The following is a 17,629-nucleotide window of genomic DNA, read 5'->3' on the forward strand; positions in this document are numbered from 1 at the left end:
CTTTGGGTGAAATCCTTGAGTCGAGGACTCTAGGTGAAAATCCTAGTAGTCGTGGACCAGGTGAAAGTCTAGATGGGTTGTGGAGTGGACGTTCAGCATGAAGTCCTGGAGTCTCAAATGCTAACCAAAAGTCCAGACTGTCTTAAGGACCGATCTGGAAAAAGGTAATTTCTCTTGAGAAGAGTAGGTGAGGACATGTTCCCCGAAGAGGGAACAGTAGGCGTCGATCCGACCTAAATTTCAGCGAAACTCAAAGTCAAGATCGGATAGTCCGAAAACTATCAAAACTTATATTTCATTATATATTATTGCCCGAACTAACCTTTTTTTATAGGAAAATGAAGTAGCAAAATGAGAGGGTCAGGGCACCCGGAGTTGGTTCGGGCGCCTGGGAAGATTCCACCCGGGCAAGGCGTCTGGGCAAGCGCCTTCACGGTCCGGGCCCCCAAAGCTAGTCTAGGCACCCGGACTGCCAAATTTCATTTGTTAGCCAAGCTGGAGAGTGCTGATTGGATGAGCCTACATCACGTTCCAAGCCCCCGCAAGGGATCCAAGTAGTCGGAACAACCTATAAAAGTAGCATTCGACCAACACCTCATATACAATATTCCAAGCAACTTTCGCTTCTTCGTGTTACTGTGAAAACACTTCCTCAACGCTCAAAAGCTGCCCCGACGACCACCACATTGAAGATTTGAATTTTTGAGTCGTTGATATTCTTTAATTTTTCTAATTACTTGTAATCATTTAAAATTGTACTTATACTCTTTACAATTGATTAGTGATTGCCAACGAAAGCACTTTCACGTGCGGGCCTTGGAGTAGGAGTCGTCACAGGCTCCGAACCAAGTAAATCCTAGTGTTTGTTATTATTTGTTGTGTCTTTCTTTTCGCTACCTTTACTCTTTCGATTGTTTTTAAACGAACGTGAAAGCTACAAGCGCTATTCACCCCCTCTAGCGTAACGATCCTACAAATAGCATGCAAGTTAGAATTAAAACTAATCTTTTGTTTTCCTCTTTAGCAAAGACAACACGCGTTAGTTAGTCAAAAATAATAATAGCATAAACAAAATAAAGAAGAGGCAGAATTTACTTAGTTTGTAATCAAGAAGGTTGCTAATGCAATGTAAAGCTCCACTAAAGATGTCCTTTTGACAAGGCGAAGCAGCCTCTTACAATGATGAAAGTTCAAACTTTAAAACACAAATAGAATTCGAGTATAGAGTGTGTTGTTTACAAGTGTTATATGAACTAAAAGGACCAGGACTCAATTTATAGCCCACTAGTCATTTGATGACGTAACAAATTTTGGGCACCTAGACCAAGTCCGAGCGCCTCCACTAGTCGCCTTAATCCACTTCCCAACAACTTCGTGATAAACTCCTTATCGGTACCCGGGCGCCTGGACTGGTCCAGGCGCTTGGAGGCTGCTGATGTGGACTCCAAATTTGATCCTTGCTGTAACGACTCGACGAGGGGCCTATCCTTGGCCCAAGCTTGTCCGGGCGCTTGGAGTTAGGGCGCTTGGAGTCCGGGCACCTGGACTTGGTCCAAGCGCCCGACAGCTTCTCTGGTCTCTTGGGTGATTCTCCGGCCATACAGAGTTGAGCTCACTTGAACCCAACTCCGGCCTTCTCCTTGAGCTAACTTCCTCCCCGGCTTCTCATCTCTCAGAAGTGTCGCATGCTTCCTTCTCATCCTTTAATGTACTCTTCAGCAGCTTTTCATCTCTTATATGCACCGAGCCCGTCGATTTACTTCTTGTGTCATTCTTCTGGTCCGTTGCATCTTCCGTTCGACTTCCTGTGTTCATAGTCTCTGCCCACTTAAACATAAGGTATCAAAAAAATACAGAGTCTAACTTAACCTGGCTGATCACATCAAAACCAACCCAAGATACTTACAAAAATCACTGTCGGTTAGGCTGCCAGATGTCGATGTCACCTCGAGTGGCGTTATCACGATTTTCTTCTTCTCGAGTCGATTGACACTACGGCTCAGTAGGACTTGAGCTGGGAATTGGTTGTTTTGTTGATGGGATCGCTGTTGGTTCCGGTCGACATTACCAGGGCCTCTCCCCAGCGGTTAACTCAGTCATTGATAACGCTGATTGTTGGGAGATAGTGAACGCTGGGAAACCCTTGGTTGGTTACTCGGCACATCTCCAGGTTATACTGGTAATAGTCTTCAGTATTGTGGGTTCCCAATAGATAATAAGTGCAGAATGGTGGAGTCCATCAGTGGAGCTCAGGGAATCACATCCACTCAACTTCCATATGGTGAACTGCATTCGGCCTCTGCTTGTGTGATGTGATGGATGGCCCGATTAGGGTCCTTTGTGTGGTAGAGGAGGGAGAGGGGTTCAATGCTCTAGGACGGAAACAGGAGCAGACGTGGTCACCTCCTTCTTCCAAGCAGGTTGTACCTCCGCCACATTTATGTACTTGGTTGTCCTTCCTAGCAGATGGTCAAAATCCCTAGGCGGCTTCTTGATCAGCAATTGGAAGAAATCCCTATGATTTATCAGCCCCTAGGAGAAGACACTTACTAGAATCTTCGGGGTGGCCGAAGAGACGTCCATGGCCACTTGGTTAAACCATTTAATATATGCCCTCAGCGCCTCCTTGATCCATTATTTGAGGAAGAATAGGCTTAGCATGGTCTTATGGTATCATTGGCTACTAGCGAAGTAGTGGAGGAATGTCTTACAGAAATCCTTAAAGCAGAAAATGGAGTCAGCTAGAAGTCGATTGAACCATCTCTGCGCTGAGCTTGAAAGAGTAGTTAAGAACACTCGACACTTAACACCATCCATATATTGATGAAGGATAGCAACATTCTCGAACTTGAGCATATGGTCTTCTGGATTGATCGCTCCTCCATATTACCCAATCATTAAGGATCGGAAATGACTCGACAGTTTGTCTTCTAATATTTCCTAGGAGAATGACGTGCTTATCTGCTAGGGGAGCCATTGGCGACAGGAGCCTTCCCCTTCTGCGGATCTCGAGCAAATGGGTTTCCTGAGGATGATCCTTGGGGCCTTTTTGCATGACACATGTCATCAAGGGGTGTAATTGGAGATCGTGGCACAAAAGGAAATCCACTCGGCGGTACAGGTACCTAATTAAAACTGACCTGCGGAGGGATCGGGGGAAACTCCAATGTTCATTTTGCCTTGGTCCTCCACTCGGTGTGAGGTTTTGTCACTGAGAATGTCAGGTCGTTTGGCAAAGGATGCCCGATGGCTTGTTGTTGTTGTTGCAACTGTTGGATCGAAAAGAATTTAGATATCTCCACAATGACATGATATTGTCCACTTTGGGCCTAAGCCCTCATAGTTTTGCTCTTGGGCTCTACCCAAAAGGCCTCATACCAATGGAGATATCTTTCTCTTATAAACCCATGATCTTTCCCATGTGTTTTCAATGTGGGACTATGTTTGCAACCTTGCAACCCCAACAATCCCCCCTCAAACAAAGGACCACAGGCTTCCCACGTCCGATCCTCGACCCACCAGGTCTTCCAGCCCCTCGATCCACCCGACCTACTAGGACTTCCTTACCTAGTCGCAACTAGGACTTCCTGCCTGGTGCTGGTCCTCTTGATCCAAACATAGGAGCCCCTACTTTCTTTGTTCGAGGTCAATATTGTACCCACATGGCTCAATCAGACCATAGCTTTTGTGCACAGTCAGCGGTTAAACCTTTTGGCAGTCCAGACTCTGATACCAATTGTTGGATCGAAAAAAATTTAGATATCTCCACAATGACATGATATTGTTCACTTTGGGCCTAAGCCCTCATGGTTTTGCTCTTGGGCTCTACCCAAAAGGCCTCATACCAATGGAGATATCTTTCTCTTATAAACTCATGATCTTTCCCATGTGTTTTCAATGTGGGACTATGTTTGCAACCTTGCAACCCCAACAGCAACAACCTTTGTGCTTGTGCGACCACGAGCAACTCCAGGTTCTCTTGTGACAAAGTAATAGTTGTAAATCATCCAGCTTCTTCCATCTTCATGTTCCAAATTTAGGCAAAGTTCTCATATATGATACCAAATTTGATCCTATCTAACTAGGGGAATATGGCACGCTGGTTATAGGGTGTTGATGTTGACCATGAGAAGACTCCAAAAAATAGGGACGTAGCATAGCTATTAGACCCGTGTACCACAGAGAAGAGCTAGGGCAAAAAATGTCAGTCATGGGCCAGGGAGAGGTCCCCGGTGCAGGAACTCCGATGCTCAAGTTAGGCAAATAGTGGTAGAGAAGATAAAGAATAGTGATGAAGAAGAATGAACTCTACTAATGAAGCCTAAAAAAAAAAAATAGATCCGCTATCTTAGCGGCCCCCTAGTGTCGGCCCCATGAATATGGAGGGAGGTTTATGCAGGTACACAGGTCATAGACGCATGGCGAGATAAACCCCAGGTCATTAGTTCCTAAGAATCGACCTCTGGCCATTACGCCAGAGATACCATGCGTCCACCGTCTGTGCTAAGCCCTAGGGGCACTAATGAAGCCTCAAGTACCTACGTATGTAGGTGAATACCCCTTATATAGTAATACTTTTACTCTCTGCATGAATCTCAATGCATTACCAAAATAGAAACCAACAATTATGACATTTTGACACCTTTCCTAGAATAAGCTTGCAATTTCTACACTTTGCAAGGTAGAAGCTTCTTGTGTACAACTTGCATAGGGAATATTCCTTTAATTATCTAACAACAGTTATGTAAGATGCCAAAAAGAAATATTAGGCCGTTGATCTAAGAGACCCTTAGTGCGCTTTGCTAGTAGGCCAGCTGAGTTCTCTTTAATGTCCATTTGGGTCTTGTTCTCGAACGGGTCAGGTTAGCTAAGCAATGCTGAGAATCCCAAGGACTTGACTCAGGATTCCGTTGAGCCGGACAAACTCGGGATCCGATCTGAAAAAAGGTCTGATTGGGGACCCTTCTGAAGACTTGGCTTAGGATTCCGTCAAACCAGACGAACTCAGGATCCGATCAAGAAAAAGATTCGATTGGCGGCCCTTCTTAAAACTCTGCTAAGAACTCTACTTAGGATTCTATCGAGTCGGATCGACTTGAGAATTCAATCAAACTAGAGCTTCGATCAACCAAAATATTTGGCCAAATCACACGTCCATACTAATCTCGAGTATTTACTAAACCTTAACTTTAACTATCATGTTTGATCCTATCCGAGTGATGAGTAGATGGACGCTGGGAACGTGGCGCTCTCCTCTGGCTCCGCCTGGTGATGTGGATCTCCGCCGAACCTGCAAAGAAGCCGAGCCGTGAGGAGTTTCCCGGTGACGGCCCTCCGACGCTCAAGTCAGGCCAACGGTAAGGAAAAAATGGTGTTGAGAATCAGAGATTGCATACCTCCCTCGGTGAAGTCTGGGGGCTATTATATAGAGCTCTAGGGAGGCTTGTGCACTCCCATTGAGGCTTACACGTGTACCTTACCTTACCTAGGTATGGGCTTGCCAGCAGAGCATGTCTGACACCATACTGCTACAGTCCAAGCATCTCTTTGATGGGACGGCAGACCCTTCCGTCGTAGGATTCTACGTATGGCCTGGTTGTAGAACATGCCTGTTGTCAGTGACAGGGATTTTTGAAGATGATGCTCCAACTGTTCCATTTGCCGTTTGGTATCCTCTCTCCGCGCCTAGTGTCCAGCTGTTTAGCCAGCACATTACTCCCGTCCGGGCGTAGGTATTGGTCCGACCGGGAAGATTCCCAGTCGCGTGCTCGGACGAGCTTATTCCCGCCCATGCTGCTTTATGCCTTGGCCGAGCGGACTACCCGCTCGGCCCGACTACCCTTTTTACCTTGAGCGTCGGAAACCGGACTCCTGTCAGTGGGGTTATTGATTTCGCTTGGACTCGCTAGGTCGGTCGGCCTGTTAACCCTACTCCTATCCGATCGGTCAGACCTTAGGTTGACCATTTTGCCTTTTGACCTCCACGTGGCGTTGACTTCCCTCCAGAGGGGGTCCCCCGACCTTACTGCCGGATCACTTGTCTCCCCTTCAAGTCTAGTCGAAGGAGGCGCATAGTCCGACTGACTGGACGCCCGTAGTGCCGAGCGGCGCATCCAAGAAACCATCCTCCTCTCGGCCCGTGTGGAGGTAGCTACGGCCTCAGTCAACGCCACCCTCCCTCGGATCTCCTCAGAATTTGCGCCAATCTCCGTCATTAAGGCCGAGCACGCGCTCATTAAATGCACTCCAGTAGCCAAATGCCACGTGGCGCTGCTGCCGTCATCGTACGGCGATGGCGTGGTGTACGACGAGACTAAGGCGGTTTAAAATGGACGACCCGATGCGTGCTTTGGTTCTCGTGACCTGCATCCGACGATGGTGTAAAGCCCGAAAAATTCCCGAATTTATTTTAGAAATATCCTACGATTTCTCTAGATTTTTAGGATATTTTTACATAATTTTTGGAGTACAGGAAGTAGCAAAAAAAAAAAAATAATAAATAAGTCGCAAAATAGCTTAGGCGGGAATCGAACCCGAGACCTATGGGTTAAGGGATAATGCTAGTAACCAGTTGAACCCAGCAGGGCCGTGCTGAAAGAGAAGGGAAACATTTATATTTATATTTGTTTTGGGCCTAGTTACCCACTTAATATAAATATAAACTTAAGTAGGTTTTGGTTTATTTTTGGGTTCGGCAATCTCTCAACCCTCACCACCGAAACCTCACCGCCACTTCTTCCCCTCTTCCTCACGCACGGCACACCAAGCAAAGGGTCAAGGGAACATCTTCCGGCGACGACTCCAACACGAAAAAGGTTCTTCTTCGCGAGAGGAACGCGAGGACATAAGCGGTTCGTCGAACGGAGCAGTTTTCCGGAAAACCTAGCGGTTAGAATCGTAAGAAAACCTTGCGATTGAGGTAAGAAACCCCTCACCTGCAATATAATTGCTCTCGCTTGTTAGTTTTGGCATTAGTTCAGTAGTTTTAGGGTGTGCTTTTAGTGCACACCAAGCATTCGGTAGAATGCCCAGTTCAGAAGGATGCACCAGTAGGCGTCCTAACAGCACGTAAAATGTATTAGAAACATTTTATTCAGCTTATTATCAGTTATTACAGCTAAATTGATCAGATATTCATTGGGTGGGCTCCCACAGTAGCCTCTAGGTTCAGATAACCTAGAACAGCAAAGTAAAATAAAACAGTATTCAGTATTTTACTTTTATTCAGTTGGCACTGTATTTGGATCAGATATCCATGGGCTGGACTCCCACAGTCGTCCCTAGGTTCAGATAACCTAGACTAATTCGGAACTTGCAAACCCGGATCTCGTAGGGATCGCGCACAGCAAGTACAGATGCTGGGCCCCAAAGAGCATGTTTAGTATTTTCATCTATTATATGTATAGTTTTCAAATTTGAAACCAGTGATGAGAACACTAATTTAGCTTTCAGTTCAGTTCAGGTTCAGTTTACATGATTTGAGTTCATGTACAGATTTAGATATATGCATGACTAGTTCAGTTTCATGCTCAGCTTATAAGTATGTCATGTTCAGTTTAAAGCATGTTCAATCTATATGCTATGCCATGTTTCAGTTCCAGTTTAGGCTTTTGTATGCCATGCCATGTTGCCATGCTCAGTTCAGTTTTCAAATAGCATGTTTTAAAAGTCATGAAATGCATCGTTGCATGTTTTTGTGAGGTAGATGGTTTCTTACTAAGCTTAAAGCTTACAGATACTATTTTCCTTATACTGCAGATATAGGAAAAAAGAAAATGGATTAGCAGTGGAGGCTGGAGGTCAATGCAGATGAGGATGTGTGTGGAAGGAACTGGAATAAAAGACCCTCTAGGGATTTAGCATTTACCTTAACACTTTTCAGTTATTTGATTTAGTTTCATGTTTTAAGCAATTAGAACTTTTAGAAATTCATACCTTCATGCACTTTAAGTTGTTAAAATGTCGTGAACCAGTAAACCTTGCTTTAGCTTAAGTTTAGAATTGTTACTACATGTTGCTAGAATGTTTATTATGCATTAGATAGTGGTAGTGTGAGGTTTTGGCACGAATCAGTGCTGGAAATCAGGGATTCTGATTTCGTTTCAGATTATCAGAACCTGGATCGGTCAGCAGACCGATCCAGTGCCATTCCTTCTCCTGGATCGGTCAGCCGACCGATCCAGATAGATACAGTAGCCTACTGTATCTCCCTGGATCGGTCAGCCGACCGACCCAGCATCGAACAGAAGACAACCCAGCGTTTCCAGGTGCCTGGGTCGGTCTGCAGACCGATCCAGACACACCTGGATCGGTCTGCCGACCGATCCAACCTCTGCTGGATCGATCCGCAGACCGATCCAGCGGGGTACAGAATCGCGGTAAGTTTGATCGATTCGCGGATCGATCAATAGCTAGCTGGGAAGTTAGATTTGAGTTCCTAGCTCAGATGGGAGGTCAAGTATCCTCCTTAGCACATGTACACCAACCGGAAGGGGCCCTGAATCCTTCCTTATAACAGCATGGGTGTGTCAGTTGTCAGATCAACAGAGTCAGTTAGTGAAATTTTTATTTTACCCAGTTTTCCGCACAGTACGGCATAGTAGCTTCAGTAGTTAATGTAGCGATCCGGCTCACAGCTTAGTACCCAGGAGTCGGGTCGTTACAGAGTGGTATCAGAGCAAGTTCCTTACTTCCTACACACGCATCAGCATTGTGCCTACAGCTTCCAAGTAAGAACATCTCTCACCTAGTTTTGTTTTCAGCTTTCATATCAGTTATATGTGCTTCATGTTTGCTCTCATGTTGGTAGTTAATTAATTCATGTTTACAGTAATAGTATTTAATATGTTACCAGTAGTTAACTATAACATGATAGCCTAGTTATATATATGTGTTCTCTGCTATTTAGAAAATGGTACGAGGACGTCCAGCTAAGAAAGCATCAGCGGCTGAGCCCCAGCATGAGGCAGGCAGTTCAGTGCCTCCCCCAGACCTTACAGCATTAGTGGCTCAGCTACAACAGCAGTTAGCTGAACAGCAGCAGGAGATAGCCTCCTTAAAGGCTAACCAGCAGACTACTCCCCCAATCACTCCAGTACCGAATCTCACGACTCCAGTAATCACAGAGGTTGTACCAGCTCAGCCTGCAGTACCAGTCCCAGTAGCCCCAGTAGCAGGGGCTAAGAGAGAAGCTTACCTTATCCAGTGGCAGAGAATTAAGCCCGAGAACTTCTCAGGCACCAGCGAACCATGGAATGCTCAGGCATGGTTTAAAACACTGGAAAGCACGATGGAGCTTCTAGACTGGCCAGAGCACGAAAAGGTGAAGTGTGCCTCCTTCTGTTTAACAGGAGACGCACGCATGTGGTGGGAGCGGATTAAATTGAAGTGGCCAGTAAATCAGATGACATGGGCCAACTTCGAGAAAGAATTCTTCGAGGAATTCTTTCACATGCAAGTCACGAACCGACACTATGACGAGTTTACAGAGTTTCGTCAGGCAACCTATCAGTTCAGGAGGCCGTGAAGAAATTCAACAGGTTGGCCCGTCTATGTCCAGAACTAGTCAGCTCAGAGAAGGAGCGACTACGGTTGATGCTGAAGATGCTCAGACCAGAGATCGCAATGAATGTGGCTGGTGGCGTTCATAGGCCACAAACCACAGAGGAGCTAGTGAGTAGTGCTCTGATCACCGAGCACTATCAGCACAGCATCACCCAGTAGAAGCAGGTTTTCACAGAGCCCAAGGGGCTCAGGTACTAAGCGAAACAACAGGACATAGCTCCAACTGGAAAGGGAAACGTAAGGCAAGCAGTGACCCAAAAGAGGACCAGCTGGAAAACATTCCAGACATCCCAAGTGTGCTACTTGTGGGAAACATCATCCAGGAGTTTGCCGCAAGGGCACGCGAGGTTGTTTTGAATGTGGATGGAAGGGCACATGGCTAAGCAAAGGTTCGAACAAGAATGCCTTCCTCACCTCACCGACATAAAGATGGAGCTCACCAAAGACAAATACACCGGATGTATGTCGCCTTAGATGATCCATGATCGTCAGGCATTAGAAGCCCCACAGCCTATCCCGAATGTCGATTTTCTCATCGACCGCAGAGGACGAATAAATGCCTCGGCTTGTCACAGTCGATCAAGATTTTACAAAGATAATGCAACTGCCTTATTCGATACTCGGGCAACCCACTCTTATGTATCCGTGGCATTTGCCGAGAAATTAGCAACACCTCCAGAGGTACTCAATAGTCGGTTTCAACACTACCCTCGGGAGACATTATGGCATCTACACACTGGGCCAGTCATTATAGCAGACAGAGAACTTTTGGTGATCCGATAGTGCTAGAAATGATCGACTACGATGTCATCTTCGGAATGGATTTTTCGATCAGATACGGTGCTTCTATAGAGTGTCAAAAAGTCATATTCCAACCTGAAGCAGAACAGTTTGAGTACATGGGAAAACCAAAGAGAAAAGCCTGAAGTTTCTCTCAGCACCGAAAGCCCAGACTAATGGATTCAGATGCATGGGATCTTTAGCAAATGTAGTCAACACCACCAGACAAGAACCAACACCATCGAGGTTCGAGTCGCTTCAGGACTACCCAGCCTTCCCGAAGAGCTACTAGGCTTAGCACCGACATGGAGATTGAATTTGAGATAGAGCTCATTCCCAAGACAAATCCAATTTCCAAGGCACCGTACCGCATGGCTCCAGAAGAAATCAAGGAACTTCAGGAGCAATTGACAAGGGTTTCATACGCCCTAGTCACTCACCATGGGGAGCACCTATGTTGTTCGTGAAGAAGAAGGATGGAAGCATGCGCCTATGCATAGACTACCGTGCCTTAAACCAGGTCACAATTAAAAACAGGTACCCTCTCCCCAGGATAGATGACCTGTTTGATCAGCTAAAGGGAGCCACAGTGTTCTCTAAAATTGACCTCAGATCAGGATATCACCAGGTTAGAGTCAAGAAAGGTGATATATCTAAAACAGCTTTCAGGACCAGATACGGACATTATGAGTTCGTAGTCATGCCTTTCGGCGTGACAAATGCTCCAGCTACTTTCATGGACCTCATGAACAGAGTATTCAGAGAATACTTAGACAAGTTTGTCATCGTGTTCATCGATGACATTCTTATCTATTCAGGCACTCAGGAGGACCATGCAGAGCATCTGAAGAAAGTTTTGCAGATCCTTCAGCAGAACCAGCTGTACGCCAAATTCACGAAATTTGAATTTTGGCTAGACCAGGTAGCCTTTCTCGGTCACATCATCTCCAAGGATGGTGTTATGGTAGATCCCAGCAAGATAGAAGCAGTAAATAACTGGAAGAGACCCAGGAACGCCAGTGAAATCAGAAGCTTTCTGGGATTAGCAGGCTACTACAGGAAATTCGTAGAGGACTTCTCCAGGATAACCTCCCCACTGACAGCTCTCACCAGGAAGAACAAGAAATTTCAATGGACAAAGGACTGCGAGAACAGCTTCAGCGAACTAAAACGGAGATTGACCAGTGCTCCTATTTTAGCTATACCAGAAAACACAGACAGCTTCGACATCTACAGTGACGCCTCTAAATTGGGATTAGGAGCAGTACTGATGCAGCAGGACAAGGTGATCGCCTATGCCTCCAGACAACTCAAGGATTATGAGAGGAACTATCCTACTCACGACCTTGAGCTTGCAGCAGTGGTGTTCGCTCTCAAGATTTGGAGACATTATTTGTACGGAGCTCAGTGCAGAGTGTATACAGATCATCAAAGTCTGAAGTATTTCTTTACTCAGAAGGATCTGAATATGCGACAGCGCAGATGGTTAGAGCTGGTCAAGGATTATGACATAAATATCCTCTACCATCCAGGGAAAGCTAATAAGGTAGCAGACGCACTCAGCAGGAAGTCCAGTGCTACCTTATTATCTTTAGCAGCTATGTCACCACCCCTAAGGAAGGAGATTACAGCTTTTAGTCTCGAGCTTATAGTCAGGTAGCTTTCCGCTATGTCCTTAGCATCTACCTTGCTTGATGATATCCAGACCGCAGAGCATGATCCCGAAATCAGAAAATCAAGCAAGGGTTAGCGTAATCGAAAGTGGAGAGTTGAGTGTCCGCTGGGTAGTGTACTGTGGTGATGACTTTGTGTTCCGGATCGGGAGGAACTACGAAACAGATTCTAGACGAGGCTCACAGACTCCTACGCGATGCATCCTGGTTCCACCAAATGTATCGGGATCTAAAGAAACGATTTTGATGGCCTGGATGAAGCGAGATATCGCCAGACACGCCAGCATCTGCCTAACCCTGTCAGAGGGTTAAGGCAGAACATCAGCGACCAGGAGGAGTTCTGCAGCCGATTCAGATTCCAGAATGGAAGTGGGAGGATATCTCTATGGACTTCATAGTGGGATTACCCCGAACCACGAATGGTTTTGATGCCATCTGGGTAATAGTCGACAGGTTGACTAAATCAGCCCACTTCTTAGCTATCAAAATATCCTATTCCATGGAGCAGCTAGCTCAGTTGTATCTCAAGGAGATTGTCAGGCTGCATGGAGTCCCACGAACCATTATATCAGACAGAGACAGCAGATTTACATCACACTTCTGGAAGTGTGTACAGTCAGCTATGGGCACCCAGTTAAAATTCAGCACAACCTTCCATCCTCAGACAGACGATCAGACGGAGCGAGTAAATCAGGTACTCGAAGATATGCTTCGGGCTTGTGCCCTAGATTTAAGGGAAGTTGGTGCAAATATCTGAGTTTAATAGAATTTGCATACAACAACAGTTATCAGGCCACTATCGGCATGGCACCTTATGAGGCACTCTATGGGCGGAGGTGCAGATCACCAATCTGCTGGTATGAGAGTGGTGAACAGAAGGAACTAGTGCTTCAGACAGATCTAGTAGCAGATACCGCAGCAGCCATACAGCAGATTCGCCAGAGGATAGAGACAGCACAGAGCCGTCAGAAGAGCTATGCTGATACACGACGCAGACCCCTAGAGTTTTCAGTTGGGGATACAGTTTTCCTCAGAGTAGCTCCCATGAAGGGAGTCATGTGCTTTGGGAAGAAGGGCAAGCTAGTTCCCAGATATGTGGGACCATACCTTATCACGAAGAGAGTGGGCAAGGTAGCATATGAGCTAGAGCTACCTCAGGAGATGTCAGCTGTCCACAACGTATTTCATGTCTCCATGCTGAAGAAGCATATTCCAGACGCCACCCAGGTGATTGAGCCCCAGTTGGTACAGGTCCGTGATGATCTCAGCTATGACAGTCGGCCTATTCAGATAATAGACCGAGCAGTAAAGAAATTACGGAACAAGGAAGTACCATTAGTCAAAGTCAGCTGGTAAAATCACACAGCAGCAGAGGCGACTTGGGAGACAGAGGCCAGCATGAGACAGAAGTACCCAGAATTGTTTTAAGTTCGGGGACGAACTTTTTATAAGGTATGAGGGATTGTAAAGCCCGAAAAATTCCCGAATTTATTTTAGAAATATCCTACGATTTCTCTAGATTTTTAGGATATTTTTACATAATTTTTGGAGTACCGGAAGTAGCAAAAAAAAAAACAAAAAAAAAACAAATAAGTCGCAAAATAGCTTAGGCGGGAATCGAACCCGAGACCTATGGGTTAAGGGATAATGCTAGTAACCAGTTGAACCCAGCAGGGCCGTACTGAAAGAGAAGGGAAACATTTATATTTATATTTGTTTTGGGCCTAGTTACCCACTTAATATAAATATAAACTTAAGTAGGTTTTGGTTTATTTTTGGGTTCGGCAATCTCTCAACCCTCACCGCCGAAACCTCACCGCCGCTTCTTCCCCTCTTCCTCACGCACGGCACACCAAGCCAAGGGTCAAGGGAACATCTTCCGGCGACGACTCCAACACGAAAAAGGTTCTTCTTCGCGAGAGGAACGCGAGGACATAAGCGGTTCGTCGAACGGAGCAGTTTTTCGGAAAATCTAGCGGTTAGAATAGTAAGAAAACCTTGCGATTGAGGTAAGAAACCCCTCACCTGCAGTATAATTGCTCTCGCTAGTTAGTTTTGGCATTAGTTCAGTAGTTCTACAGTTTTCAGTTTTAGGGTGTGCTTTTAGTGCACACCAAGCATTCGGTAGAATGCCCAGTTCAGCAGTAGGCGTCCTAACAGCACGTAAAATGTATTAGAAACATTTTATTCAGCTTATTATCAGTTATTACAGCTAAATGGATCAGATATCCATTGGGTGGGCTCCCACAGTAGCCTCTAGGTTCAGATAACCTTGCTCTAGGTTCAGATAACCTAGAACAGCAAAGTAAAATAAAACAGTATTCAGTATTTTACTTTTATTCAGTTGGCACTGTATTTGGATCAGATATCCATGGGCACAGTCGTCCCTAGGTTCGGATAACCTAGTAACCCTATTGGATTCGAACTTGCAATCCGGGTCTCGAGGGATCAGCAAGTACAGATGTTGGGCCCAAACAGATGTTTAGTATTTTCATCTATTATATGTATAGTTTTCAAATTTGAAACCAGTGATGAGAACACTAATTTAGCTTTCAGTTCAGTTCAGGTTCAGTTTACATTATTTGAGTTCATGTACAGATTTAGATATATGCATGACTAGTTCAGTTTCATGCTCAGCTTATAAGTATGCCATGTTCAGTTTAAAGCATGTTCAATCTATATGCTATGCCATGTTTCAGTTCCAGTTTAGTTGTTTGTATGCCATGTTGCCATGCTCAGTTCAGTTTTCAAATAGCATGTTTTAAAAGTCATGAAATGCATCGTTGCATGTTTTTGTGAGGTAGATGGTTTCTTACTAAGCTTAAAGCTTACAGATACTATTTTCCTTATACTGCAGATATAGGAAAAAGGAAAATGGATTAGCAGTGGAGGCTGGAGGTCAATGCAGATGAGGATGTGTGTGGAAGGAACTGGAATAAAAGACCCTCTGGGGATTTAGCATTTACCTTAGCACTTTTCAGTTATTTGATTTAGTTTCATGTTTTAAGCAATTAGAACTTTTAGAAATTCATACCTTCATGCACTTTAAGTTGTTAAAATGCCGTGAACCAGTAAACCTTGCTTTAGCTTAAGTTTAGAATTGTTACTACATGTTGCTAGAATGTTTATTATGCATTAGATAGTGGTAGTGTGAGGTTTTGGCACGAATCAGTGCTGGAAATCAGGGATTCTGATTTCGTTTCAGATTATCAGAACCTGGATCGGTCAGCAGACCGATCCAGTGCCATTCCTTCTCCTGGATCGGTCAGCCGACCGATCCAGATGGATACAGTAGCCTACTGTATCTCCCTGGATCGGTCAGCCGACCGACCCAGCATCGAACAGAAGGCAACCCAGCGTTTCCAGGTGCCTGGGTCGGTCTGCAGACCGATCCAGACACACCTGGATCGGTCTGCCGACCAATCCAGCCTCTGCTGGATCGATCCGCAGACCGATCCAGCGGGGTACAGAATCGCGGTAAGTTTGATCGATCCGCGGATCGATCAATAGCTAGCTGGGAAGTTAGATTTGAGTTCCTAGCTCAGATGGGAGGTCAAGTATCCTCCTTAGCACATGTACACCAACCGGAAGGGGCCCTGAATCCTTCCTTATAACAGCATGGGTGTGTCAGTTGTCAGATCAACAGAGTCAGTTAGTGAAATTTTTATTTTACCCAGTTTTCCGCACAGTACGGCATAGTAGCTTCAGTAGTTAATGTAGCGATCCGGCTCACAGCTTAGTACCCAGGAGTCGGGTCGTTACAGGTGGAGGCCGCTCGGGCTCAACCCTATAAAGCCTTTGCCTTCTTCCCCCCCCCCCCCCCCCGGCGCATCTGTGCCTTCTCGTGCTCCACAGCTTCCTCTGGCGTTTCAGCATTCCGGCGATCCCGCTTTTCCATTTCCGGCGATCTCCAGCCTCCTCCTTTCGATCCTCAGCTTCTTTGTATGGTCCTTACCCCTTCCTTCTCTGTTATCCTCGTGTTTTTTGCCGAGTTCTCGCTCTTTGGTCACTGTATTGTTTGTCATCTTCTTCCTTCTATCATTCGCCTTTCCTCGCCTTTTGTGGTTTCGCCCGTTCGGACAATGGCCAGTTCCTCTCAGCCCCCGGATCTAGCTCTCGGCCCATGGTATACTACCATGGAGTCGCGGTTCGATCGGCGCGACGCCGAGGTTTTATTTAATGATTGTGCTATCCCATCCGATTTTGAACTTGTTTTACCCTCACCCTCCGCTCGGCCGAACAAATCGCCGCGCGGAGGTATCTGTTTTTTCCGCGACCAATTCGTGGCCGGTCTGCGGTTCCCTCTTCATCCCTTCATCGTGGATGTCTGTAACTTTTTGGCATTCCGCTCGGAAACTTAGTTCTCAATACTTTCCACTTTCTTTGCAGTGTTGTGGTGTTATTCAAGATACATCGCATTCCTCTCCGACCGGAGATCTTTTATTATTTTTATTATCCCAAACAGTCCGAACCGGGTACTTATATGTTCCAAGCCCGGCCCGACTTTGTCTTTTTTGATAAACTTCCTTCCTCCAATAAACACTGGAGGGAGTATTACTTCTATCTTCGTCTCCCCGAGCGGGCTCCCTTCTTAACCAAATGGCAGGTCGGACCGCCCACTTCTCCCGAGCTAAAGTGGTTCAATACCCGACCGGATTATCTTCAGGCCGCGAACCTGCTGGCCGGTCTGAAGCTCAACATAAATAAATTTCTGCCTGAAGGCATGCTATACATATTTGGTCTGAGTCCGATCCGGACCCCCCTTCCGAGCAGCTTCGGTTGGACGTTTGCCTTGATTGCTAACTGATTTTCTTCCTTTTCCTTTTCAGCGAACGTTGTTATGGAGTCGGTAATGGCCGGTATCTTGAAGAGGAAAGCCGAGGCGCTCGAGGCGGCAGCCGCCAAAGAGATGAAGCAACTGGGCAACTCCGGTCGGCTCTCACGAGGATGAGAGCGAGACGAACGCGGAGGAGTCAGCCGCTCAAGCCTCCCCCGTAGAGGTAACGGGAGGCAACACTTCAAATCGGGAGCCAGCTCTGCTAGAGGAAGGCTCCGGTCAGGAAGACGAGCGCCCGCTCAGGCAAAAAAGGCGTCGAACGGAGACACCGTTGCGCTCAGCTAATTCTGCCGTTCATGTATCCGAGCGGGAGGGATCCGGGTGTCGTGGGAAAACTCCAATGGTGGAGGCAGTATCTTCCGATCGGACTCCGTCTCAACTAAACCTTCTTGCCAACCCTATTGAGGCTGTGCCGGTCAGCGCTCTTCCACCTGCTCCTCGCCGGGTCCAGCGCTCGGCTATTTTGTCAAAGTTCTCCACCCCGGCCTCTGCTCCCTCCGCATCTGCTCACACGTCTCCTGGCCAGAGCCGCACCGTCAGGGCAACCTTGCACCTTCCCACCGAGGAGCTTTTGCCTGAGTCTAATCGGCCAACCGCATCCGAGCATATGATCACCATGAAGGGGCCCCTCGCCGAGATGTGGGCTGATGCTCGGGCTCGTGTTGCGATGATTCCGCTCGGTAACTTGGCCAACAGTCATATGCAGCAGGCCACTGGGGTAAGTGTGTCTTCTTTGAAGTCCTTTACGCATTCTCTCCGATCGGCTATCGATATT

The 17,629-nt window shown here is 46.4% G+C and overlaps 1 protein-coding gene across 2 annotated transcripts in view; it reads left to right on the forward strand.

Moving 5' to 3' along the window:
- The window catches only part of LOC122053129 (thiamine pyrophosphokinase 1-like), a 29,106-nt gene extending 14,172 nt beyond the window's left edge, over positions 1 to 14,934 (forward strand). Inside the window, exon 5 of one of the 2 annotated variants that reach the window (XM_042615025.1) lies at positions 14,875 to 14,934. In XM_042615025.1, coding sequence (XP_042470959.1) covers positions 14,875 to 14,880 — 6 coding nt within the window. In that variant the 3' untranslated portion in view covers positions 14,881 to 14,934. Of the gene's footprint in view, positions 1 to 7,758; positions 8,013 to 14,874 lie in introns of those variants that run through there. The other variant, XM_042615024.1, reaches the window with a different exon arrangement.
- The last annotated feature ends 2,695 nt before the right edge of the window (positions 14,935 to 17,629 follow it).

This window comes from Zingiber officinale, chromosome 3A (genome assembly GCF_018446385.1).
Source record: "Zingiber officinale cultivar Zhangliang chromosome 3A, Zo_v1.1, whole genome shotgun sequence".
Lineage (NCBI taxonomy): Eukaryota > Viridiplantae > Streptophyta > Magnoliopsida > Zingiberales > Zingiberaceae > Zingiber > Zingiber officinale.